This window comes from Oncorhynchus tshawytscha, linkage group LG20 (assembly GCF_018296145.1).
Source record: "Oncorhynchus tshawytscha isolate Ot180627B linkage group LG20, Otsh_v2.0, whole genome shotgun sequence".
Lineage (NCBI taxonomy): Eukaryota > Metazoa > Chordata > Actinopteri > Salmoniformes > Salmonidae > Oncorhynchus > Oncorhynchus tshawytscha.
In genome coordinates, this window is record NC_056448.1 from 19,257,540 (window position 1) to 19,283,952 (window position 26,413).

At 42.4% G+C, this 26,413-nt stretch overlaps 1 protein-coding gene across 3 annotated transcripts in view; it reads left to right on the forward strand.

Moving 5' to 3' along the window:
* Nucleotides 1–1,872: 1,872 nt before the first annotated feature.
* Nucleotides 1,873–26,413, forward strand: part of LOC112219329 (endoglin) — a 55,142-nt gene continuing 30,601 nt past the window's right edge. For all 3 annotated transcript variants that reach the window (XM_024380475.2, XM_024380474.2, XM_024380476.2), the window contains exons 1-2: nucleotides 1,873–2,021; nucleotides 3,951–4,168. In XM_024380475.2, the coding sequence (XP_024236243.1) occupies nucleotides 4,105–4,168 (64 nt within the window). In that variant the 5' untranslated portion in view covers nucleotides 1,873–2,021; nucleotides 3,951–4,104. The remainder of the gene's footprint in view (nucleotides 2,022–3,950; nucleotides 4,169–26,413) is intronic.

Below are 26,413 nucleotides of genomic sequence, written 5' to 3' on the forward strand. Positions count from 1 at the left end.
TAGTCCTCCTCCTGTGTCTACTTACATGTAGAGGGGAATCTACAACGTGCTGAGAGTTTGTGCTTGTTTTATTGAACAGGATCTCAGTTATGTGATACTTACAAGTGGCCTGTGTTTGTTCTTCCATGGAGTTCTGGAGGAAAGAATGTTATCTAGGGTATCTGCCCTCTAAGTCTGGAGTCAACAAGCTGAAATTGTATACATTTTCCTAATACAGGACATGAGAATGGAGTCATGAGTCAAGTGTTTTTGTAGGCTTCATAGCATACACCAAATCCTATAGTCAAGTTCTTACACAGGACTGGTACTATAGCACATGTATAGGTTACAGAACATATTGAGCAATAATTATATATTCCAAACAAACAAACGGCCTCTATTTTGTGTAGATTTTCATAAAAAATATCCAATCTATTTGAAAAGGTTTCTTCCAACACTTTCACAAACATATTAACCTGCTTGTAGCCCAACAGTAGGCAATGTAATACCACATACATTTCAATCCTTGTTCCTGTTCTGTTCTTAGCAACAACAACATTCAAATATCTGCCCTTGGTCCATATACGGCACAGGGTTATAAACATTGTGGCACCGCCAATGACTTCGCCTATTCTTGACCAGAATACGGCAAAATATATATATATTCAAAGCTCAAACACATGACAATGATAGTCTTGTACTGTGATATGTTATTTTAAAAGAAAAGCCTGTCGTGTGTCTCCATGAAGGCTGCAGCCATTGTTACAGTATGAAATTATGAATGTGTAATTTATCCTTCACTGCAGTCACCTGTTATGCCCTCTCTGTTTCTCTGTTCCCAAATATACAATTTATTAATTTGTCTATCAAATAAGAGATTTGACAAGGGGACAATTGCCGGATATCATCATCACAACATCATAATATTCTATATTTGTCACGGTCATCATAACGATGAGACCAAGGCGCAGCGTGAGATGAATACATACTTCTTTAATTAAAATGAAGAACACTAAACAAACTAACAAAACAACAAAATGAACGTGAAGCTATAAGACACGAGTGCTGACATGCAACTACACATAGACAATAACCCACAAAACCAAAATGGAAATTGCAACCTAAATAGGATCCCCAACGATAAACAGCTGTCTCTGATTGGAAACCAATTCAGGCCACCATAGACCTACATATACCTAGACATACCAAAACCCCATAGAAATACAAAAAACCTTAGACAAGTCAAAAACACACATACCACCCTCGCCACACCCTGATTTAACCAAAATAATAAAGAAAACAAAGATAACTAAGGTCAGGGCGTGACAATATTAGTAATATGTTTATACATTAGAATGTCTTATTTTAACTCTGGAATTACATCCCTGGTTACAAGATCTAAATGTGTTATAAACAAAACAGTCTCGAGGATTGAGAATGAGTGCACAAGTTACAACACCACAATAGAGGAATAAATAATGATTGTTGTAGCAATATTTTCCTCAAGAGGGCGGTGTGATACACAGTTGGTTGTGAAAACTGAATTGAGATTCTTCCAAAACCCAGGGATCATCATCATCATCATTCCATCTGAAATTATAAGGACACAAGCCCTTTACTTATGATAAATGGCTAAGTAACATTGTGGGTTTCTACAATGATATTACGATGTAATAATGCTGAATGGATTATGGAAAGAACAAACTCATTCATATTTGTCTTTTTACACTTTCTTTTCATTCATTGGGTTGATACCTGTCGACCATACATGATTGTTGTCGATTCACCTGAGTTGCAAAATCTCAAAGAAATCCCGGGGTTGTCTTTTACAATGTACTGTGCTGTCTTTCACAATGTACCGTGCTGACCAGAAGTCCGGGCATTGACGTGAGTGAAGCGAGGCTCTGATCAGTGGGAGTGGTCCTAAAGTAAATCTGTGCTCGCCCGCCTGGCCACACTAGACATTTTCTGAAAGTTTACATGACTGACCGCTTCTCACGCGCTCGTGGATTAGCCTACACCCGGCCATTCTCCATTCATATGTGAGTTGTATCAATGATTTGTTGTCAGCTTTAGTTGTTGTCACTGATACAATGTATTCCCTTGTTGTGTTGTTTATTTAAAGCCAATGGTAGGTGACAATTACGTAAAATAACGTGTTAACAAGTGTTACAAAGTTGTCAACTGTGAGCTATTGTCAGGAAAAACGTATATTAGCCTGTAGCTGTATATGCAACCAAATATTAACGATGAGTTTCACTTTTTCATCCTATTTATATCAGTCAAATTAAAAAGTAACGGTTTTTTATTTTGTTTCACTTTAATAGCCTGTCTTCAGCTTGCCTGAAATATTGAACTACTTTCTAATGTCCATGTTCTATAGTTATAGTGATTTGTTTATTTAAAAATAATGTATGGACCACTATGGTTCTGATGTTCAACACAATGTCAGCGTTATTAGGCATCAATTATTCGGGTCTGTCTGGCTAAGGAAGTATCCAAAGTTACATTTGTTTTGCTTTGGTTGCATATAAACAGTTGAAAGTATTTTCCCCTCGCAGTATCTGAATAGCAAGAGAGCAGTTTCTCCCGTTTATCAGATCTCAGCATTGTAATATTATTTAAAGAAAGCGACGCCGTACCATTTCCTGACAGACTGGGCCAGCAGTAACTGACAACTGGATTACCCATAGAGCTCTGCGCCCTAATGTGAATAAAACTGGGCTGTGCAAGAACAGATAGTCCCATTGGAAGTATAAACTTAATACCTTTGTAACCTATCATTACAATGTTTTTACATGATTAATAATCAAGAAGTTCCATGCTTGATATTGTACAAGCTTATTCTAGCATGCATTGTTAACACAATACATTCCCTGTGTTTTACTTCAAATGGCAACACATAATAAGGGAGGAGCAATACTTTTTGTTGTGTGAAACTGTAAAAGTAAAAGTTATTTCAACTCATTTTGTGCTGCATCCTTATAAATAGAGCAGTCTCTCCCCTCAGGATTCTCTGTATTCACATGCTGATTTAATATATAGTTATTCCATACCCGTAAAATGATAAACCACCCACTGCTTGTTGCACGTGCTGTAGTTGGTCATATTTGTCAAGAATTAAGTGATTATCATATTTTGAATCTTGATTAGGTATCATAGCAACAGTTGTAATCAAGCACTTTACTAGAAAATGAGGGGTAGCTGAGTAGAGAGTAGCACAGTAGAGAGCAATACATTTATTAGAAATGGCCTTGTTAATCATCACTTTTAAAGATGTTAATCAGCGTGCTGCATCTCATCCTTCCCGTTTAGGAACAGGCCCTCAGGAGAGAAAATGAAATCCTATAATAAGCTCACATAGCATAGCACTGTCCTAGATAAAATACAGAAAAATAGATAAAAGATAAAGTGATGCAGTTTATCTTGGCAACACCATCTCACCATTTCATTTTCAATGGCAAAGGTTCCTTGAGGGGATTTGTAAAGCTTGCCAGCATTGACTGTAGAGAATGAGTATCACATTGATTAATTTGTATTTTTTAATTATGGCAAAGAAAAAGTATGTGCATTGAAATTATATTAATTCTACTGTGATGTGGTAATATACATGTTCAACATCAGTTATATTCTACTGTTATGTGATGATATAAATGTTCAACATCAGTTATATCAGAGGTATGCACTATTTCTTATTGGTTGTACCGTGTCAGTATTATTTGAATCACCTCATCTATGGTAGCATCTCAATTGCATACTGCTCGCATCCTCTCTCCTCTCGCCTCTTTCTCAAAACCCATTGGAGGAGAAGGTCAGAGGGAAGGGACCTCGCTTTTTCATCCAATGGGTTTTGAGAAGGAGGCGGGAGGAGAGTGGAGAAAGGACGCGAGGAGTATGCAATTGAGATTCTCCCTATGACTTTGCTTGGCAGTCGGCTATCTCCAACTGACTCCCTGCCTCTTTTCTCTTAGCTAACCTTTGACCTATCAAGGCTGGATTTGTGTGGTCACCCTTCTGGAGCAGAACCACTGTCACCACAGTCACAGCCGTGCTGCCATTGGACACTGCTCTCACGCCCAAGCACCTAGACACCGGCCAGTACTCCCGCAGATAGCTGACTTTGAGATGGAGAGCAGCAACATGTCGCGTTTACCTCTACTCCTACTCTGCCTTGCCATCGCCACTACAGGTAAGACCAATGTTTGGTTGAACCTCCAACTTCCATCTCTTTTAAATTGTTGTGTTTGTGAAAATGTGCTTGGTTGACAGCTAGTGTGCTAGACTTGACTTGGAGACTGATATTGAATTGAAGCCTAGAGGTTCTTTCCTTCAGAGTAAGCAATGTAAAAAGAAAAAAATGCCATTCATCTTCAATTTGACCTGTCACTTTGTTATTCTAAACTCTTTTTGAAAAACCAACAGAGAGCTTTATTCTCTCTCTGTAAACCATTAGGATTTCCAGTTGATTGGATGAGTCTGTATAAAGGATATCGTTTAGGTACAGAGATATTGTTTAATTTTGGGCCTAACTGACAATAATTCCTAAAGCCTAATTTATTTTAAACTTGTAAAGGATAAGGACTAAATGATACATGTGTGCATCCATTTATTATTGTACTGGTATATGCTATAGGCAGGGTAGACTTTTTTTTGCGTTGCATGTATATTTTTAGGTATGATAAATGGCTGTAGTTGCTAGTTGGCAGCTAGCTGGAGTGTCATGTAGGCAATGGAAAAGTATCTGCATGCTCTGACAGGTATTGTATTATGCTTAGCCTGCTAACAGTTGTGGTGGATCCTTTGGGTGATGCTTATTGTCAGTTGGTTAAGTAGTCAGATGAAGCAGATGTGGTGCAGGCCATAACAGAAGACCCTCAGGTTCATACACTTATATCCACCCTGTGCTCAAGTGGTACTTTGTACTTAGTATGCACATTTGATGTATTTGGCTCACGATGAAAAAAGAAAGCAGCCAAAAACATAACCAACACATTAAAAAAATAACTTTATTCATGCCAAAACATTTATTGCAGTATTTTATGAGCCCCTCAAGACTTCAACATGGGAATACTATGTAGTAATGCTGCTGAACACAGCATTTTGTTGACTCCAAGCACTTGTGAGAGGCTGAGGTTGCGACTGTACTGTCTGTTGACAGTGTAGCCCTCTGTAGTGGATTCTGGTTGGGGATCTGTGTCCTGTCTGGGTCTCACTGGTTTAAATCCCTGTTGAGGGCTTCCATTTGCACTCCAGTCCAGACGGTAGTTGGGCTCCAGACTTCTGTTCTGTAGTTCCATGGGGGCTGTCAGCTTTACAGTCTCTCTCTGGGGGTGTCCCAACGGGGGGCTGTGTCGACTGTAGAACTCATTGCAGGCCAGTCATTTCCAACGGGGGGCTGTGTTGACTCCTGCCTTCTTCTTTGCAGTAGCTCCATAGGAGACTCTTAATTGTTCTTCCCCTAAAGCGGCAATGTATTGATTATTGTCCCCTTCTGCTGTAGTTCTCCATAGGAGCCTGCCACAGTTCCTCCTTCCTTCTTCCAGGGGGGCTGTAGTGACTATATCGGCTCCCAGCTGCAATTAGTTCGCTGTGGGAGCCTGACGTGACGGTTGTCGACTCCTAGCCGGGTCCCTCTCCACAGACTGAAGGAAAAGTACAAAAGCGATTAGTCAACCGCCTGAAAGGGAGGGGAGCCTGAAGGGGACCTTGGGGGAAGCAGACATATGGAGGGAGATGGAAGGGAGGGAGGGCGAGTAGCAGAACAGCAGGCAGGGGAGCCACTGGGACCACATCCTCAGGAAGCCATGCTGGAGGCTGAAGGGTGGGGAGGGTTGCAGATGATGGTGGTGGTGGTGGGAGGGGATTATGTAACTCTCCAAGAGCATATCAGTGGCACAGTGGGGGGCGAATCGGGAAAGGGGTGCAGTGAAAGAGAGGAGGATGAAAGGAGAGGGAAGGAGAGAGAGAGAAAGAGGATGCATTGAGGGATGAGGCAGAGAGATGGAGAGACTGAGATAGGAGATGATGCAAAGGAGAGGTAGAGGGGACTAAAGAGTGAGAGAGATAGAGAAATACAATATGGCAAGATGCAGAGAGAAAGACAAAACAGGGTGAGATGGATAGAGATGACAGACAGCTCCTTAGTAGGGCCTTATAGAGGGAAATGACGAACCGAAAGAAAGCCCCGGCTGCCTCTGTTAAAAATGACGCTGGGAGTCTAAATAGCACACTTCCCCACACTACAACAGAGCCAGCCCTGTAGACTGCAGCCAGACTGGGTGGCAGGACCAGGGAGACGTAGTGACGCGACTCCAGACCGATTTCTATCTCACTGTTGCAATTAGCAATTCATTTCTGACTGCCTCTCTTTTATTCTCTTTGACTCTAGCAGCGCTGAGTGGGACTAGCTATGCTACAGTATTTTGCTCATCTCTTCTCTCTCGTTCTCTCTCTCTCCCAGTCATCCCTGGAAGGAAGAGAAAGCATTTGATGGGTTATGATAATGTTTGCAGGTGGATAACTTTTCCTGTTTGTAGATTTTGATGTAATCTCTGGAGTAAATCATGGCAGCAGTGTCATGTAAAACTATTAGAGAGCCAAAGGATTCTTTCCAGCTTGCAAGTTATGTTGTTCTTGAAGTAAGTTGTTAACAAGGCACTCCCCTCATGCGACAAGACATACAGCATTTCAAAGCACTGTAAAACACATCTAGCTCAGTCTAATATAGGCTATGCATAACCTAATGTTGATGTAGGCACACTTTCATCTAGGAAACCATTTAACTTAAACCTATTTAATATTTAATATCTAGGAAACATATTTTGCGGCTAACATTTACAATAGTTTGTTTCTCATCTGCAAGGAGATGCTTCAAATCACGTCAGATGTAGTCATCACATACACAGTTTACAGCAGGTACAAAAAGGTACAGCAAATGCTTATGTGCTAGCTCCCTCAACAATGCAGTACATTAGTCAATAATCAATAAAAACAATGAAAAGAGTTGAGTAAAAAATAACAAGTAGTAGAAGTAATAGAAGAGGTAATGGACTGTATTTACACTGTATTTACAAATATAAAATGGGTACTGGAATCAATAGTATATAATAGAACAGTAGCCCTGTGTGTGTGTGCGCTTGTGCGCGCGTGTGTGTGTGTGTGTGTGTGTGTGTGTGTGTGTGTGTGTGTGTGTGTGTGTGTGTGTGTGTAAGGGTTGGATGTGCGGTTAGTCAGTGCATATCACTAACAAATTGCTGTAAATCTACAGCAAAACATTTACAGCTAGCTACTGTAATTCTATATTACAGTATGGTACTGTAAAGAGCAATGCATTATTAGGGCTCAATGGCATTCCGCTACACTGCTGTGAAATTACAGCGATTACTGTAATTTTACAATAAAATGTTACATAAAAGTACTGTGTTATCAGTTTGGCTGTGTATTTACAGCAGCATATTGTGAGTTATGGTGCATTGTGGAATAATGTTGTGCTCAGGGAAGGAGTCTCTGGCTCATTAACATATTTTGAGGGTTGCCTTCTAAGAGGCTTTATTACTTTTTTTCTGTTTTGCCTTGTAATCACAGACAGTTTGGAAGCCTTTGTTTAGGCCTCTCGAAGAGCAAGTGATATAAAACACCAAATATGAGTAAATATGCTGTAATATACAAATACCTAACAGCAAATCTGCTTGCACCAATCCCATGTAATTGCTGTAGCATTTTCTTTCTTACAGTCTAGTAGGCTAATTTTACAGTATTGTACTGTATCGTTACTCTGATATTACAGTAACGTACAGGAAGCTGGTGGCAAGTAAAATGTTTACGTTGCCGTTACCGAGAATATTACTGTAGTTAAGCGGGCTACTTGCAAGTTTATTTTTGTATTAGAAAATAAAAAACACATGTATTCAAATTCAACTGTTACAAAATACATCAATTGCACTTCAGGCTAGTGAATACTGCCCATCGTTGGCACTAGGTGGCTGCACTGTGAATCTGCAACACTTTACTAATCATTGTGCTTCCAGTAATGCACTGTAAATTCTAGAAATACAGAATGTTGCTGTAGTCAGGTGTTACAGCAATATGCTGTCAATTTGTAAAGGCAAGTAAATCTACAGTAATTTACTGGCTTCTGTGCTGACAGTATTTCACTGAACATTTACAGTAACCTACTGGCTACTGTGCTCCTGGGTCCCCCAGGTCAGGCTGGTCAGTGGCTGTGGTGTGAGCCTTGAATGGCTCATTAGTAGCGGACACTGATATAAACTCTTCATCAAAATGGCGATCTCCTTGTGCCAATGCCAGCAGCGGGCGTCTGCACACTATGGACAGATAAGGCATGGCATTGTGCAGCTCTTATCTCTGGCCAGTCTGCCCTTGCTCAGCCAAATGTCTGCCCAATCAGAAGTGTTGAAGGGGGACTTGTACCTGTCCCTTAAAAAAAAAAAAAAAAAAAACTCAGGCAAAGTGCTTGTTTGACTGTAAGTTTTTTGTATTTTCCCCAAATCCCAGAGAGAGTAGTACTGGGTTGGTTGTTTGGTACCTATTCTGCATTTCCCACTATGCAAATGCAAGTATTTAGTATGCTCTGTTGGTGTGCTGCTTTGATCAAAGCAGTAGGCATAAAGAGTTGTCAGCTAAACATTTAAAAGACAGGAAATGATTATTGAACAGTTGATGCTTTGAAGCTGTGATGGGTGTCATAGGTTTTAATTGAAACTTGTTCTGCTTTCTCTGGATTCATGTGGTAAAGTGCTGCAATTTCTCTTTGATTTATGACAAACTTGGTGTGTTCAGGGACTTGTGTGTGTTTGGGTGCCTGTTGTTGTGTTTGTGTAGGGGCCATTTTTAGAGTTATAGAGAGTACCTCTGAATATGAACGTATGCTTTTGATTAGTTCTTCAGTAGGGCGGCCCCCGAAGTGACTCTTATAAACTCCATGCAAAAGGTTTTATTGTCTCCTTCTCTGTATTGCTCTCCAAATCCCCCATTCTGTCACACCTCTGTGAAGCAGTAAGTGCTGTTGACTTTACATTCTGTAGGTTGCATATCTGATTGGAGGTTAATTCAATGGTATTGTGATTGGTCAACAACTCAGATTTTAAATCCAAACAACTCAGATGTTATTAAAGAGACTTAGATGAATTGTCTCTTGCTCTTTGTTCCTGACCTGCCGTGGTGAGATGCACTCTCTGTGTTGCATGGGTGTACTGAAACTTCTTAGATACTTGAACATGAAAAATGGTTCGGTACTAGAATTGTTGTTATTTTAGGTTCTTCTGTCAAATGTGTCTCACGTCATAAAGTCTGTTTATCAGCGCAGCCGATGTCCCCTTATAGCGCGGGCGCACCGTTCATGCCTCTTGCCTGCTCCACTTACTCATTGCTAGAGCACTGGGAGTCTGGGCTGCAAACCTGTTAGCACCCCACCAGAGGAGCTATAGGAGGACAGGCTCATTGTAATGGCTCGAATTCCATTACAGTCATTACAATGAGCCGTCCTTCAATAGCTCATCCCACCAGCCTCCACTGCTCCCCACTCATGCTGCACAGAAGTTAACACACTTGAATAATGCAACATGGCATGTAGAAATGTTCAAACATAGTTACTGTTCACAAAACAATGTCATTACAGGCTAGAGCAAGAAGATACCGGTAGCTTCCAATTTTGTAGTCTAACTTTCCTTGCTAGCTTACATCAATTCACTGCAAATCAAATCAAATGTTATTTGTCACATGCGCCGAATACAACAGGTGTAGACCACACAGTGAAATGCTTACTTACAAGCCCTTAACCAACAATGCAGTTTTAAGAAAATACCAAAAAAAGTAAGAGAAAAGAATAACAAATAATAAAAAATCAGCAGTATATAACAATAGTGGGGCTATATACAGGGGGTACCGGTACAGAGTCAATGTACAGGGCAACGGTGTTGAGGTAATTGTGGTAATATGTACATGTAGGTAGAGTTATTAAAGTGACTATACATATATAATAACAGAGAGTAGCAGCAGCGTGTGGGGGGGGGCAATGCAAATAGTCTGGGTAGCCATTTTAGTAGCTGTTCAGGAGTCTTATGGCTTGGGGGTAGAAGCTGTTTAGAAGCCTCTTGGACCTAGACTTGGCGCTCCGGTACCGCTTGCCGTGCGGTAGCAGAGAGAACAGTCTATGACTAGGGTGGATGGAGTCGTTGACAATTTTTAGGGCCTTCCTCTGACACCTCCTGGTTTAGAAGTCCTGGATGGCAGAAAGCTTGGCCCTGGTGATGTACTGGCTCACACGCACTACCCTCTGTAGTGCCTTGCCCTCAACCTGCTCCACTACAGCCCCGTAGATGAGAAAGAGGGCGTGCTCAGTCCTCCTTTTCCTGTAGTCCACAATCAATTCCTTTGTCTTGATCACGTTGAGGGAGAGGTTGTTGTCCTTGCACCACACGGTCAGGTCTCTGACCTCCTTCTTATAGGCTGTCTCATCATTGTCGGCGATCAGGCCTACCACTGTTGTGTCATCAGCAAACTTAATGATGGTAACCCATCATTAACCCTCGCTGGAGGCTCTGGACTGGGAACCCTCACAGGAGGCTCTGGACTGTGGACCGTCGCAGGAGGTTCCGGACCGTGGACCATCTCAGGAGGTTCCGGACTATGGACCGTCTCAGGAGGTTCCAGACTGTGACTCATCGCCGGAAGCTCTGGACTGGGACTCGTCGCCGGAAGCTCTGGAATGGGACTCGTCACTGGAAGCTCTGGACTGGGGACCGTCGCCTGAAGCTCTGGACTGGAGACACGCACTTCAGGGCGAGTGCGGGGAGCAGGCACAGGACGTACCTGACTGGAGACACGCACTTCAGGGCGAGTGCGGGGAGCAGGCACAGGACGCACTTGAGGGAGAGTGCGAGGAGCAGGCACAGGATGTACTGGGCTGTGGAGGCGTACTGGAGCCCTGGTGTGTAGAACTGGCACAGATGGTGCCGGAACGATGACACACTCCGCACGGTGAGCTAGCACAGGAAGTACTGGGCTGTGGAGGCACACTGGAGACCTGGTGCGTAGAACCGGCCCACGTGGTACCGGACAAATGATATGCTCTTCAGGATGAGAATGGGGAGCTGGCACAGGTGGCATTGGACGGCTAACACGCTCTTCAGGGTGAATGCCGTGCATACTACGTCAAACCAATAGCTCTCTCGCTTCACTCTCCTCCAATTTGTCCAACAACTCCTCGAAGGTCTCTAACTCTCCCCTCCGTTCACTCTCCTCCAATTTGTTCAATAACTCCTCAACGGTCTTTGACTCACACCTCAACTTTGCCGACCACCCCGTGTGCCTGCAGGCAGACATACAGTCGGATTAATGCACATAGGCTACATCTTGGTAATCTTTCAGTGTTTTGTCTTACAATGCCTCGTAAATTCACAGAAATTATATAAAAGTATGTATAAGGCTATCAATGAGTATGGCTGAGCTTTTCTTCATAGTGCCAGTGAATTGAAGTTGAACATCGCCAAATGCATCAGTTTAATTAGGCCTAGATGTGCAATTAAAAAGTATTGTGCCTATAGTTTATTTAATGAAACCCTGGTGGGCTGTTGATGACCTAGGTCAGGGCTCTCCAACCATGTTACTGGAGAGCTACCTTCCTGTAGGTTTTCACTCCAACCCTAGTTGTAACTAACCTGATCTCACTGAATCAATTTAAATGTTATGGGGACATAACATATATATAAATAAAAACCTCCAGGCTTCCTTCATAAGAGTTCATTTAATGTGAAAAAATGAAGAATTACTGGGAGCAATTTGGAAAAACAAATCCTGTGTGAATCGTGCTCTAGAATAACGCACATGCTTGGATAATAATCAAATCAAGCTTTAATTATACTTCACATTTCAGTCTTGGAATGCAAAGCATTGTCCTTCACAGGGAAAAAAATAAAATAATGAAACTTAAAGCTGAAATATTTACTACAGAACAAATACAAGATAAAAAACTAAAGAATGACAAAATGGAATGACGGAATATCTAAACGGAATGACTAAAAAGGAAAAGCAAAGCTAAAAATATGTGATCTAAGGTTCTCTGACAGGCTATTCCAGAGGCTGAGGGTATAATATCTAAAGGCTGCCTCTCCATGCCTCTTGGTCCTCGGCTTTGGGATAGTTAAAAGGCCAGTGTCAGAGGACCTAAGGGACCTACTGGGTACATCATTTAAAAGCATTTCTGACATGTATTGGGGTGCACAATCGTGGATTGCTTCAAAAATCAATAGAATAATCTTAAAAGAATGACATAACCAACGTCTCTAGTGATACCCATCAGAATTAGTCTATAACATGGCAAATAGTAAAGTGTGCTGCATCATCCCATCACAGAAATATTACTGAAATATTCTAGTTCCTACACATCACCTTCCACATTCAAACCAAATAGGCCTTTTATAGGCTAAGTTGATGAGCAAATGGGCAGCATCATGCTCATGTCAGTCTTCTAGAATGCAAATTGTGTCTTCCTAGTAGGACTTTGCAATAATTACATGTTGTGTACGTGTGCGGTATCCGTTTCAGTGTGTTTTGGGAGTCGAGCAACAATCCCGGAGTCGTGCACCACAAGTGGGCGTGTGCCTCGTCGTGAATGACGCCATTACTATGTTTAAAGAGACAGCACGCAATTTTATAAAAGAAGAGATTGCTACTTCTATGCAAATGTTATTGATCACTATAATAAAATACATCCCAAATGAGTCCCAGATTGTTTGTCATCTGTAGCCACATGAAATCATCGAAAATAAGCTCAATAACTCAATGTACGCGCACACTCATATTGCATATGAATTCACCTGTATTGTGGATAGGCCTAGGCTACATCTTGATTTACCCAGTTTATCAACAGAGATTTACCATTCAAATAAATTATTACATGTTGTTATAGATTGTAGTTAGATTGCTAAAATTAATGTTAAATTAATTGATTCATGTATTCATATATGGCTGTCTCTGAAAAATGTTGGCATCAAATTTCTAATGTAATGATATTGAACTCAAAAGATGCCCAATGACTGAACAGAGCAATAGCTGAGCTTATATGTCTGGCTCAAGTGCCATGCTGTGACTTTGGCTAATACACCTTTTTTTTCCCCCTTTGGTATTGTTTTGGTATGATTGTGGTATTAAGTATCGTGATACTGAACCTGGTATCAGTATCGAAGTCAAAGTTCTGGTATTATGACAACACTACTCTCTTTCTCTCTCCCTGGTTTCTTTGTCTATCTCTCTCGCTTTCTGATCATACTTAGATACTTAATGTTTTGTTAATGTTAGTATTGTCTTGTAACTTAACCTTTATGCCTTGTATGGGAATAATGATGTCACTAATTTTAAAAAATGTAGAAAATAGTAAAAATAAAGAAAACTTTTGACCCGTAGTGTATTAGAATAACAGTGAAGACATCAAAACTATGAAATAACATACCGTGGGGAGAACAAGTATTTGATACACTTTTCCTACTTACAAAGCATGTAGAGGTCTGTAATTTTTATCATAGGTATACTTCAACTGTGAGAGACGGAATCAAAAACAAAAATCCAGAAAATCACATTGCATGATTTTTAAGTAATTAATTAGCATTTTATTGCATGACATAAGTATTTGATCACCTACCAACCAGTAAGAATGCCGGCTCTCCACTCATTACCTGTATCAACTGCACCTGTTTGAACTCGTTACCTGTATAAAAGACACCTGTCCACACACTCAACCAAACAGACTCCAACCTCTCCACAATGGCCAAGACCAGAGAGCTATGTAAGGACATCAGGGATAAAATTGTAGACCTGCACAAGGCTGGGATGGGCTACAGGACAATAGGCAAGCAGCTTGGTGAGAAGGCAACAACTGTTGGTGCAATTATTCGAAAATGGAAGAAGTTCAAGATGACGGTCAATCACCTTCAGTCTGGGGCTCCATGCAAGATCTCACCTCGTGGGGCATCAATGATCATGAGGAAGGTGAGGGATCAGCCCAGAACTACACTGCAGGACTTGGTCAATGACCTGAAGAGAGCTGGGAACACAGTCTCAAAGAAAACCATTAGTAACACACTACGCCGTCATGGATTAAAATCCTGCAGCGGCGCAAGGTCCCCCAGCTCAAGCCAGCGCATGTCCAGGCCTGTCTGAAGTTTGCCAATGACCATCTGGATGATCCAGTGGGAGAAGGTCATGGTCTGATGAGACTAAAATATTGCTTTTTGGTCTAAACTCCAAAATATTTAATAGGGAACAGACATAGATCACAACAAGAACAGTGTCAGCACACGGGTAAATAAGGACATATGACAAACATCAATCCTGAATTAGGGAACAGAGCAATATGTTTTTATTTTACTAGGCAAGTCAGTTAAGAACAAATTCTTATTTTCAATGAGGACCTAGGAACAGTGGGTTAACTGCCTGTTCAGGGGCAGAATGACAGATTTGTACCTTGTCAGCTCGGGGATTCAAACTTGCAACCTTTTGGTTGCTAGTCCAACGCTCTAACCACTAGGCTATCCTGCCGCCCCGGGAAGGGAAGGCAATAACACAAGTAATAGAGTTCAACTGAGTCTAATGAGCGCAGATACACATTATGGGGAAAGGCAGGTACCCCCTCCCTCTAGGAGCCACCCGGCGTCCCACCTAGTTGAGCAGGCTGATGCATGGGCGCTGGGCAAGCAGGCTTGGAGAGGGGGAGGAAAAGCAGGATCAGGCGTGACATGTGCAGATTATGATGTGCAAGTAGAGATACTGGGGTGCAAAAGAGCAAGAAGATAAATAACATTATGGGGATGAGGTAGTTGGGTGTGCGATTTACAGATTGGCTGTGTACAGGTACAGTGAACGGTAAGCTGCTCTGACAGCTGATGCTTAAAGTTAGAGAGGGGGATAGAAGTCTCCAGCTTCAGTGATTTTTGCAATTTGTTCCAGTCATTGGCAGCAGCGAACTGGAAGGAAAGTCGGCCAAAGAGGAGTTGGCTTTGGGGGTGACCAGTGAAATATACCTACCGGAGCGCGTGCTATGGGTGGGTGGTGCTATGGTGACCAGTGAGCTGCGATAAGGCGGGGCTTTACCTAGCAAAGACTTATAGATGACATGGAGTCAGTGGGTTTGGCTACAAATATGTAGCGAGGGCCAGCCAACGAGAGCATACAGGTTGCAGTGCTGGGTAGTATATGGGGCTTTGGTGACAAAACGGATGGCACTGTGATAGACTACATCCAGTTTGCCGAGTAGAGTGTTGGAGGCTATTTTGTAAATTACATTGCCGACGTCAAGGATCGGTAGGATAAGTCAGTTTTACAAGGGTATATTTGGCAGCATGAGTGAAGGATGCTGCGAAATAGGATGCCGTGACCAGCTCGGAAACCAGATTGCATAACGGAGAAGGTACTGTGGGATTCTAAATGGTCAGTGATCTGTTTATTAACTTGGCTTTCGAAGATTTTGGAAAGGCAGGGCAGGATGGATATAGGTCTATAACAGTTTGAGTCTAGAGTGTCTCCCCCTTTGAAGAGGGGGGATGACCGCGGCAGCTTTCCAATCTTTAGGGATCTCAGACGATACGAAAGAGAGGTTGAACAGGCTAGTAATAGGGGTTGCAACAATTTGGGCGGATAATTTTAGGAAGAGAGGGTCCAGATTGTCTTGCCCAGCTGATTTGTAGGGATCCAGATTTTGCAGCTCTTTCAGGACATCAGCTTTCTGGATTTGGGGGGCTTGGGCAAGTTGCTGCAGAGCTGTTGGACGGGGCAGGAGTAGCCAGGTGGAAAGCATGGCCAGCCGTAGAAAAATGCTTATTGAAATGAATGATTATCGTAGATTTATTGGTGTTGACAGTGTTTCCTAGCCTTAGTGCAGTGGGCAGGTGGTAGGAGGTGCTCTTATTCTCCATGGACTTTACAGTGTCACAAAACGTTTTGTAATTAGTGCTACAGGATGCAAATTTCTGTTTGAAAAAGCTATCCTGAGCTTTCCTAACTGACTGTGTATATTGGTTCCTGACTTCTCTGAAAAGTTGCATATCGCGGGGGATAATCTATGCTAATGCAGAACGCCACAGGATGTTTTTGTGTGCTTGTCATGGGCAGTCAGGTCTGGAGTGAACCAATAGCTATATTTGTTTGTCACGTCCTGACCTTAGAGAGCCTTTTTTTAATCTATTTTTGATTTGGTTAGGGTGTGATTTGGGTGGGCATTCTTTGTCCTCCATTTCTATGATTTGTGTTTCTATCTGTTGGTCGGGTATGGTTCTCAATCAGGGACAGCTGTCTATCGTTGTCTCTGATTGGGAATCATCATTTGGTAGGCTTCCTTAACTTTGTTTGTGGCACTTAGCCCTGTTAAGCTTCCCGGTTGTTTTGTTAATTCTTGTTTTGTTGGCGACATTTTATATAAATAAAAGAAAATGTACGCTGACGACGCTGAACCTTGGACCACTTCTTTTGACGGCCGTGACACTGTTCTTAGTTCTACATTTTTTGAATGGGGCATGCTTATTTAAGATGGAGAGAAAAGCACTTTTAAAGAGCAACCAGGTATCCTCTACTGACGGGATGAGGCCAATATCCTTCCAGCATACCCGGGCCAGGTCGATTAGAAAGGCCTGCTCGCTGAAGTGTTTTAGGGAGCGTTTAACAGTAATGAGGCGTGGTCGTTTGACTGCGGACCCATTACGGACTCAGGCAATGAGGCAGTGATTGCTGAGATCCTGGTTGAAGACGGCAGAGGTGTATTTAGAGGGCAAGTTGGTCAGGATGATATCTAAGAGGGTGCCCATGGTTACGTATTTAGGGTTGTACCTGGTAGATTCCTTGATAATTTGTCTGAGATTGAGGGCATCTAGCTTAGATTGTAGGACGGCCGGGATGTTAAGCATATCCCAGTTTAGGTCACCTAACAGTACAAACTCTGAAGATAGATGGGGGGCAATCAATTCACATATGGTGTCTAGTGCACAGCTGTGGGCTGAGGGGGGTCTATAACAAGTGGCAATGGTGAGAGACTTGTTTCTGGAAAGGTGGATTTTAAAAGTAGAAGCTTGAATTGTTTGGGCACAGACCTGGATAGTATGACAGAACTCTGCAGGATATCCTTGCAGTAGATTGCAACTTCGCCCCCTTTGGCAGTTCTATCTTGTCAGAAAATGTTGTAGTTGGGGATGGACATTTCTGGATATTTGGTGGTCTTCCTAAGCCAGGATTCAGACATGGCTAGGACATCAGGGTTGGAAGAGTGTGCTAAAGGAGCAAATAAAACAAACTTAGGGAAGAGGCTTCTGATGTTAACATGCATGAAACCAAGGCTTTTACGGTTACAGAAGTCAACAAATGAGAGCGCCTGGAGAATGGGAGTGGTGCTGGGGGCTGCAGGGCCTGGGTTAACCTCTACATCACCAGAGGAACAGAGGAGGAGTAGGATAAGGGTACGGCTAAAGGCTATAAGAACTGGTCGTCTAGTGCATTCAGAACAGAGAGTAAAAGGAGCACATTTCTGTGCATGGAAGAATAGATTCCAGGCATAATGTACAGACAAGGGTATGGTAGGATGTGAGTACAATGGAGGTTAACCAAGGCATTGAGTGACGATGAGAGAGATTTTGTCTCTAGAGGCACCAGTTAACCCAGGTGAGGTCACTGCATGTGTGGGGGTGGGACAAATGGTCTATCTAAGGCATATTTGGCAGGGCTGGGGGCTCTATAGTGAAATAAGACAATAATCACTAACCAAAACAGCAATAGACAAGGCATATTGACATTAGGGAGAGGCATGTGTAGCCAAGTGATCATAGGGTCCAATGAGTAGCAATAGGTGAGTCAGGGAGACGATTCAGTAGTAGCTACTACGCAAGGCGAGTTGGAGACACGGCCATTCAGACAGCTAGCGGGCCGGGCCTAGTAGATGGGCCTTCGGCGATGTCGCAATGGAAGAGCCTGTTGAAACCACCTCGGACGATTACGTCGGCAGACCAGTCGTGATGGATCGGCAGGGCTCTGTGTCGGCAGTAAAGGGTCCAGGCCAATTGGCAAAAGATGTATTGTAGCTCAAGAATTAGCTGGTGGACCTCTTCGGCAAGCCTGGGAGATGGGCCTAGCTCGAGGCTAACTCAAGGCTAACTGGTGCTTGCTTCCGGACAGAGACGTTAGCCAGGAGTAGCCACTCGGATTGCACTTAGCTAGCTGCGATGATCTGGTGTAAAGCTTCAGAACTTGCAGTAGGAATCCAGAGATGTGGCAGAGAAAAAGCAGTCCTATATGCTCTGGGTTGATATCGTGCTGTGCAGGCTGGCAGGTATTGACCTAGCTGAGGCTGGCTGTTGTCCGAGTTAACGGTGAAGACTGATAGCAGTGGCTAACTGACTACTAGCTAGTAGCTAGTTAGCTGGCTAGCTTCTGATGGGGGGTCTGGTTCTAAAGTATAAAAATAGCAGATCCGTATCACATTGGTTGAGGCGGGTTGCAGGAGAGTATATTCAGTCCGTTAGATTAAAATATATACGAAATATATACGGGAAAAACAAGGAAAACGATATGAAAAACGATATTTACTCGGGACAGGACGGAACAAGACAAAACACACGTCCGACTGCTACGCCATCTTGGAATCAGAATGCATTTCAATTAACAGGTGTGCCTTGTTCATTTGTTGAATTTCTTTCCTTCTTAATGTGTTTGAGCCAATCAGTTATGTTGTGACAAGGTAAGGGTGGCATACAGAAGAAAGCCCTATTTGGTAAAAGACCAAGTCCATATTATGGCAAGAACAGATCAAATTAGCAAAGAGAAATGACAGTCTATCATTACTTTAAGACATGAAGCTCAGTCAATATGGAACATTTCAAAATCTTTGAAAGATTCTTCAAGTGCAGTCGCAACAACATCAAGCGCTATGATGAAATGCATGGTTGTGAGAATGCCAAGAGTGTGCAAAGCTGTCATCAATGCAAAGTGAGGCTACTTTGAAGAATCACAAATATAAAAATTGGTTACTACATGATTCCATATGTGTTATTGCATAGTTTTGATGTCTTCACTAATATTTTACAATGTAGAAAATAGTACAAATTAAGAAAAACCCTGGAATGAGTAGGTGTGACCAAATGTCTGACTGGCACTGTACATACATGATTAATATTACCCCACTACACTCCCATTATGAATGAATTGAAAAGCAGAAAGTAATCCAGGGATAGGCCTATTTAGGGGACTTTTAGCGGTTCTGGACTGGTTCCGACCAACATTTTTGTGTACAGAACACTTTGTGAATGGCGCAACATCAATTAGACAGGTATAGAGACAGAGTGGAGGAGCAATTCAGCAGGTCTGATGAAGGCATATGTGGCAGGGGCTCCTAACGATCAAAGATTACAAAAAGAAAGCCAACCACCTCTCGGTCACCAATGCCACCCTACCAGAAGAGCTAAATCTTTTCATCAAGATTAGAGCATAATGACCATGGACAGAAGAGCCCCCAATGACAATGTGGGCTACACACTCAGTCTCCACTGAGGACGTATGTAAGTCATTCAAACATATTAACCCTCGCAAGGCTGCTGGCCCAGATGGTATTTCTAGCCGTCCCTCAGAGCATGTGCAGATCAGCTGGCTGCTGTGTTCTTTGACATTTTTAATCTCTCCCTAGCTCAGGCCTCTATACCCTCCTGCTTCAAGATGTCCACTATCATCGGCGTGCCCAAGAAAGGGAATGTAACTGAACTGAATGACTACCGACCAGTAGCACTCACTTCCTTCCGTCATCATGAAGTGCTTCTCGAGGCTAGTCAAAGACTATATTACCTCCTCCCTCTCCTACACACTCAACCCTCTCCAATTCGCATACCGCCCTGACAGATCCACAGACGATGCAATCGCCATTGCACTGCACACTTCCCTTACCCTCCAGGAACAAAAGGAATGCATATATGAGGATGCTGTTCATTGACTACAGCGCGGCCTTCAGTACCATAGTGCCCTCCCTATAATCTCATTACAAAGCTCACAGCCCTGGGTCAGAACTCCTCCTTATGCAACTGGGTCCTGGACTTCCTGACGGGCCGCCCCCAGGTGGTGAAGGTAGGCAACATTACCCCCTCGACACTGATCCTCAATCCCTCCTGTATTCTCTGTATACCCACGACTGCATGGCCTCACACAGTTCCAAAACCATCATCAAGTTTGCTCATGCCACAAAAGTAGTAGGCCTGATCACCAGTAACGACGAGAAGGCCTACAGGGAGGAGCTAGGCACTCTGACGGCATGGTGCTGGGTAAACAACCTCTCCCTCAGCATTAACAAAACAAAGGAGCTAATTGTGGACTTCAAGAGGAACCAGGCTGGATACGCCCCCATCCTCATCAATGTGGCCCCTGTGGAGATGGTAAATAACTTCAAACTCCTTGGCGTACACATCTCAGAGAAGCTGAAATGGTCTAACCACACAGACACCGTAGTGGAGAAGGTAGGACAGCAACTCTTCAACCTCAGGGTGCTGAACACTCTCACAGTGTTCTACAGGAGCACCATTGACAGCATACTGGCGGGCTGCTTCACAGCCTGGTATGGCAACCCCACCGCCACGGGCCGCAAGGCTCTTCAGAGCCATTCGGTGTACACTGCCTGCCTTACAGGACACCTACAACACCAGATGTCGCAGAAAGGCCAAGAAGATCATCAGTGAACCCAGTCACCCAAACCATGCCCTGTTCTCCCTGCTTCAATCACTCAAACGCGAGCAGTACAGGAGCATCATGGTAAAAACTGAGAGACCTGTTCTCCCTGCTTCAATCACTCAGACGCGAGCAGTACAGGAGCATCATGGTAAAAACTGAGAGACAGGCTGCTGAATATCCACCACTAGTCAGCTACCGGCTCCCCTTCCCACCTGCTACTCCCCCCTATGGACATTCCCCCCACACACCCTCAACTCTCACTTACCTTACCTGCTACTTCCCCTATGGACATTCTTTCTCCTGCTGACCCCCCCTTCTACTCCCTCTATTGTTTTCCCTTTAATCTAAATCTGAATTACTGTGCACCCTGGGAAAACTCTGGTTGTCCTGCTTCACATGCCGCTCTCCGCTATGATGCAGGGTGAGTTTCTTATGCTTAGACGTTGCTGACACCTGACAGATCTTACAATGCCTGGATAAGTGTTTTAAGTATCAGCTAACCATATCATATGTTATAGCAATTTGTCAGTCGATGACACAGTCTATGACATGGCACACCACCATTGGTTGTTGCGTCGCCTCGCCTTAGCTGTGAAACGGGCTCTCAGGATTGTGAAATCTGACACCTCCTTTGCATTTTCTGGCCTATCCAGACAAAGGATTGATTTCTCAACATGAAAAAGGCACATTTAAACACAGAGGGACGACGTTGTGAGATGTAATGAGTCAGCAGGTATTTAATGGTGTCTCTGTGTCGCTCAGAGGATGCTGGGCAGAACATTCAGCTAATAAAATGGTGCCAATTTTGTACTGTCACTAAGTATGATCATATTTCTTTTACAGTTTTAAGAAAGGTGAAATCTTATCATAAGTAATTTATAATAATTCGATTGTTGCTATATTTAGGAAGCATTTCAATCATCTCAAGCCTTATTCCCCCACTTTTGTTGAATAGGAAAATGATTTTTCATATTTTCATTTTTTAAAATCATATTCTCACTGTGTGCTTGAGCTTGTGTCCTCAAAAGTGACTACACCTCAGAATTGTATAACTATTTAAAAAAAAATGTGTTTTTAGATTTAAATATTTCTGTCAGTATAATCATTACTAGGTATTGTTAATGGCCCTCTCATGATAAATAATTACTTTTGGGAATGTCTATTTAGGCGGAAATCTACATCGACATTACATTTAACAGGTTAATAGTCTGTACTTCCCTTTCTAAAGGAATATAGTCTAGTTTGTTGACAACTCTCCGCACTTAGACAATGTCATTACTCTTAGAGGAAGATAAATAATTGTATTATTGACTGTATGTTTGTTTATTCCATGTGTAACTCTGTGTTGTTGTTTGTGTCGCACTGCTTTGCTTTATATTGGCCATGTCGCAGTGAGAACTTGTTCTCACCTAGCCTACCTGGTTAAATAAGGTGAAATAAAAATATAAATAAAAATCAAACTCAACACTGCAAATATGCGGAATCTCTTCATCTTTGGTTCTGTCTCCACTTCTTCAACTTCTCAAACGTGGCAAAAGTATAAAAATCTTAATTGCTACGCTATCCCCGATGTGACCAACCAAAAGTGGGCTCGTTTTTCTGGGAAATCAGTGGAGAAAAACGGGTTAATGTCTGTTGGTCTATGAGAAACATATGCTGCGCAAAGCGATATCAATCTTGAATGATTGGAAGCACCCAGTATGCAATGCGTCGCTGCTGCTTCCATCTGCTCGGCGGAACAGTGTAAGCACAGCAACCGCTAAATTAGTCTTTCCCTCCAAAAGCCACGTTTGCTAATTAACTCCTGGAAGATTAATAGACTATCGCTATAGTGCAAATTCAAAATGTCTCGTCGTTTTACAATGAATTAATTTCTTCACAATGGGACCAACCTGAGGACTGAGAGCTAATAAAGTGTTTATGGAACACCTTGTCAATTTGACAGAAGAGGCAACTGAACCAACAAAACAAAAAACATCGCCCTCTCTGATGCTGCCTCGAAAATTACAGATAGATGTTTCTGTATGTGTGTGTGTGAAAGGGAGAACCAGAGAGAGATATGGAGAAAGTGGGAGAGCATATGTCAACAGGGAACGGCAATGTACTTAACGTTCACCGTATCGAAAGTTTCTTGCATCACAGTTCTAGGAAAGAACTGCTAGTGTAGTGAATGACAAAGGCACACAGTTTGTCTTCATCAAAGCGTCATATTGCTTTAGGAACAGCAGCACACAGCCAGGCCATGAAGACTAACTGGGAGACAACTCTCAAGCCTCTAAGAGATAGGCGTGTGTTGTGTGTGTGAGTGAGCCATAGGCCCTCCATGCGTCATTGGATTTGTTGTTGCGTCTACTGTACTTCCGACAAAAGGAGACATCTGACAAACGGCTCCCAGAGGTATAAACAGAGCTACTGTATATGAAGAAAAGCTGTCTCCAGACCAGCTTTCACATCACCAATGTCCGTGCCACATAACATCCCCAAATAACACGCACACACCACACACAAAATACCCATCCCCGTACTACCACATACAGTTGAAGTCGGAAGTTTACATACACCTTAGCCAAATACATTTAAAATAAGTTTTTCACAATTCCTGACATTTAATCCTAGTAAAAAAGTCCCTGTCTTAGGTCAGTTAGGATCACCACTTTATTTTAAGAATGTGAAATATCGGAAAAATAGAAGCGAGAATGATTTATTTCAGCTTTTATTTCTTTCATCACATTTCCAGTGGGTCAGAAGTTTACATACACTCAATTAGGATTTGGTAGCATTGCCTCTAAATTGTTTAGCTTGGGTCAAACGTTTTGGGTAGCCTTCCAAAAGCTTCCCACAATAAGTTGGGTGAATTTTGGCCCATTCCTCCAGACAGAGCTGGTGTAACTGAGTCAGATTTGTTGACCTCCTAGCTCGCACAAGCTTTTTCAGTTCTGCCCTCAAATATTTTATTGGATTGAGGTCCGGCTTTGTGATGGCCACTCCAATACCTTGACTTTGTTGTCCTTAAGCCATTTTGGCACTACTTTGGAAGTATGCTTGGGGTCAATGTCCATTTGGAAGACCCATTTGCAAACAAGCTTTAACTTCCTAACTGATGTCTTGAGATGTTGCTTCAATATATCCTCATAATTGTCCTTCCTCAATAAGAAATCTATTTTGTGAAGTGCACCAGTCCCTTCTGCAGCAAAGCACCCCCACAACATGATGCTGCTACTGCAGTACTTCATGGTTGGGATGGTGTTCTTCGGCTTGCAAGCCTCCCCATTTTTCCTCCAAACATAACGATGGTCATTATGGCCAAACTCTTCTATTTTTTGTTTCATCAGACCAGAGGACATTTCTCCAAAAAGTATGTTCTTTGTCCTCATGTAGTGTGGCAAACTGTGGCAAACTGTAGTCTGTGGCAAACTGTAGTCTGGCTTTTTTATGGCGGTTTTGGAGAAGTGGCTTCTTCCTGGCTGAGCAGCCTTTCAGGTTATGTCGATATAGGACTTGTTTTACTGTGGATATAGATACTTTTGTATCTGTTTCCTCCAGCATCTTCACAAGGTCCTTTGCTGTTGTTCTGGGATTTATTTGCACTTTTCGCACCAAAGTACATTAATCTCTAGGAGACAGAACGCGTCTCATTCCTGAGCGGTATGACGACTGCGTGGTCCCATGGTGTTTGTACTTGCGTGCTATTGTTTGTACAGATGAACGTGGTACCTTCAGGCGTTTGGAAATTGCTCCCAAGGATGAACCAGACTTGTGGAGGTCTACATTTTTTTCTGAGGTCTTGTCTGTTTTCTTTTGATTTCCCTATTATGTCAAGCAAAGAGGCACTGAGTTTGAAGGTAGGCCTTAAAATACATCCACAGGTACACCTCCAATTTACTCAAATTATGTCAATTATCCTATCAGAAGCTTCTAAAGCCATGACATACTTTTCTGGAATTTCTAAGCTGTTTAAAGGCACAATCAATTTAGTGTATGTAAACTTCTGATCCACTGAAAATGTTATACACTGAATTATAAGTGAAATAATCTGTCTGTAAACAATTGTTGGAAAAATTAATTGTGTCATGCACAAAGTAGATGTCCTAACTGACTTGCCAAAACTGTAGTTTGTTAACAAGACATTTGTGGAGTGGTTGAAAAATGAGTTTTAATGACTCCAACCTAAGTGTATGTAAACTTCCGACTTCAATTGTACATACACAGTAGCAGTGAAAGTGACAGTGATAATCAGGGACTTATTGATAGACTGTGGAGATTTGTATGGCCTGAGGATATAAGGAGAGAGTTAAGGCACTGTGCAGTGCAGTATAGGGGTGAGAGGCCTGGGGACATTGTGGGCCCTTGCAGAGCGCTGAGAAGAACTTGTCTACTTTCCTGTAGATGGTCAGGTCTCAGTCTGCAGCCGCGGAAACAGCGGGACAATAGGTGTGTAGAGTTGGAGATGCGGGAGCAGGCCATTTTTATTTAGTTAATTTAGCAGATGCTCACACCATAGTGTCATCAGACTTTTGATACCAATGCATGGTGAAAGGGGGGCACAAAATGGTGAACCACTGTAAGAAATGGCATAGAAAAGTATAACAGATTATTATTTTGTACTTTTTAACGTAGTAGTGGAATACTACTGCTAGACTAAAATAGAAGAAGTTTTCATCAATGTGTAAGATTTATTGTTCGGGTCCTGTAGTAAGGGGGCTACAAGTCTGTGGCTTTTGGCAGACTACTGTATTCATGAATAACAAAAAATAACAAAAAATACTCTTCCCCAGACTCTTCCCCATCTTTTTAAATAAAATTCTTAGGTCTTGATGTACAATAATGAATATCCTATCTCAAATAAAGGGTGAATGTAGAATAGTACAAGTCAAAACTGCCACATCTGCATTTTGCTCTTCCTCTCTGTCAAAGTGAATAGTGGTTTGATCCTTTGACTCTGTGAAGAGACTCAATAAAGGAAGTCACTGATTCCAGGATGTGGCTTGTTGCTGGCAGGGTCACAATGCCTCTCTTGAATATATTACCCTTAATGTCAGAGTTGTGTGGGTTTTTATTTCCAGCCAAGGTCCTCTTTCTGCTGAGTCGGGAGATCCATTCCACAGAATACTGACGTTGGACCTTTCACCTTTCAAACAAGAACTGATAGTCTGATCCAAGTCAGATTAGGCTGATGATAAACTAATCGGTTTAATATTTCTGCTTTTTGACAGTTTTTTAGAGGAAAGAGCCACACTGGCTTTATCCGCTACGTGATGTCATTGTTCTCAATACACCTACAGATGTAGGATCTTAATTTGAGCCAGTTTGCTACAGCAACAACAAGAAATATGAATAATTAAGTAACTTTATGAAAAAATGCACACTGTTCAATCACCCTATTACAGGCACGGCCATTAAGATTAATGGCATCATTATGTGTTCCACCAAAAATGTGGTATATCTGATCAAGTGTATAAGTGGTCTATGCTATGTAGTAAAAACAAAACGAGCTCTGAAAACAAGGATAGCAGAACACATGAGTAATACCAGTACTCTTGACCAGAGAAGCCCTGTGGCACATTTCATGGAGGCTCGTCACAATATCAGCTCTCCGAGATACATTGGTATCGAACATGTTAAGAGTCTTTGGAGATACTGATAGTGTATTACTGAGAAGAGAATTGTATTGGATTCACCGTTTGTCTGTCATGTCTCCAAAAGGTCTTAACCAAGAGTTTGATATCAGACCATT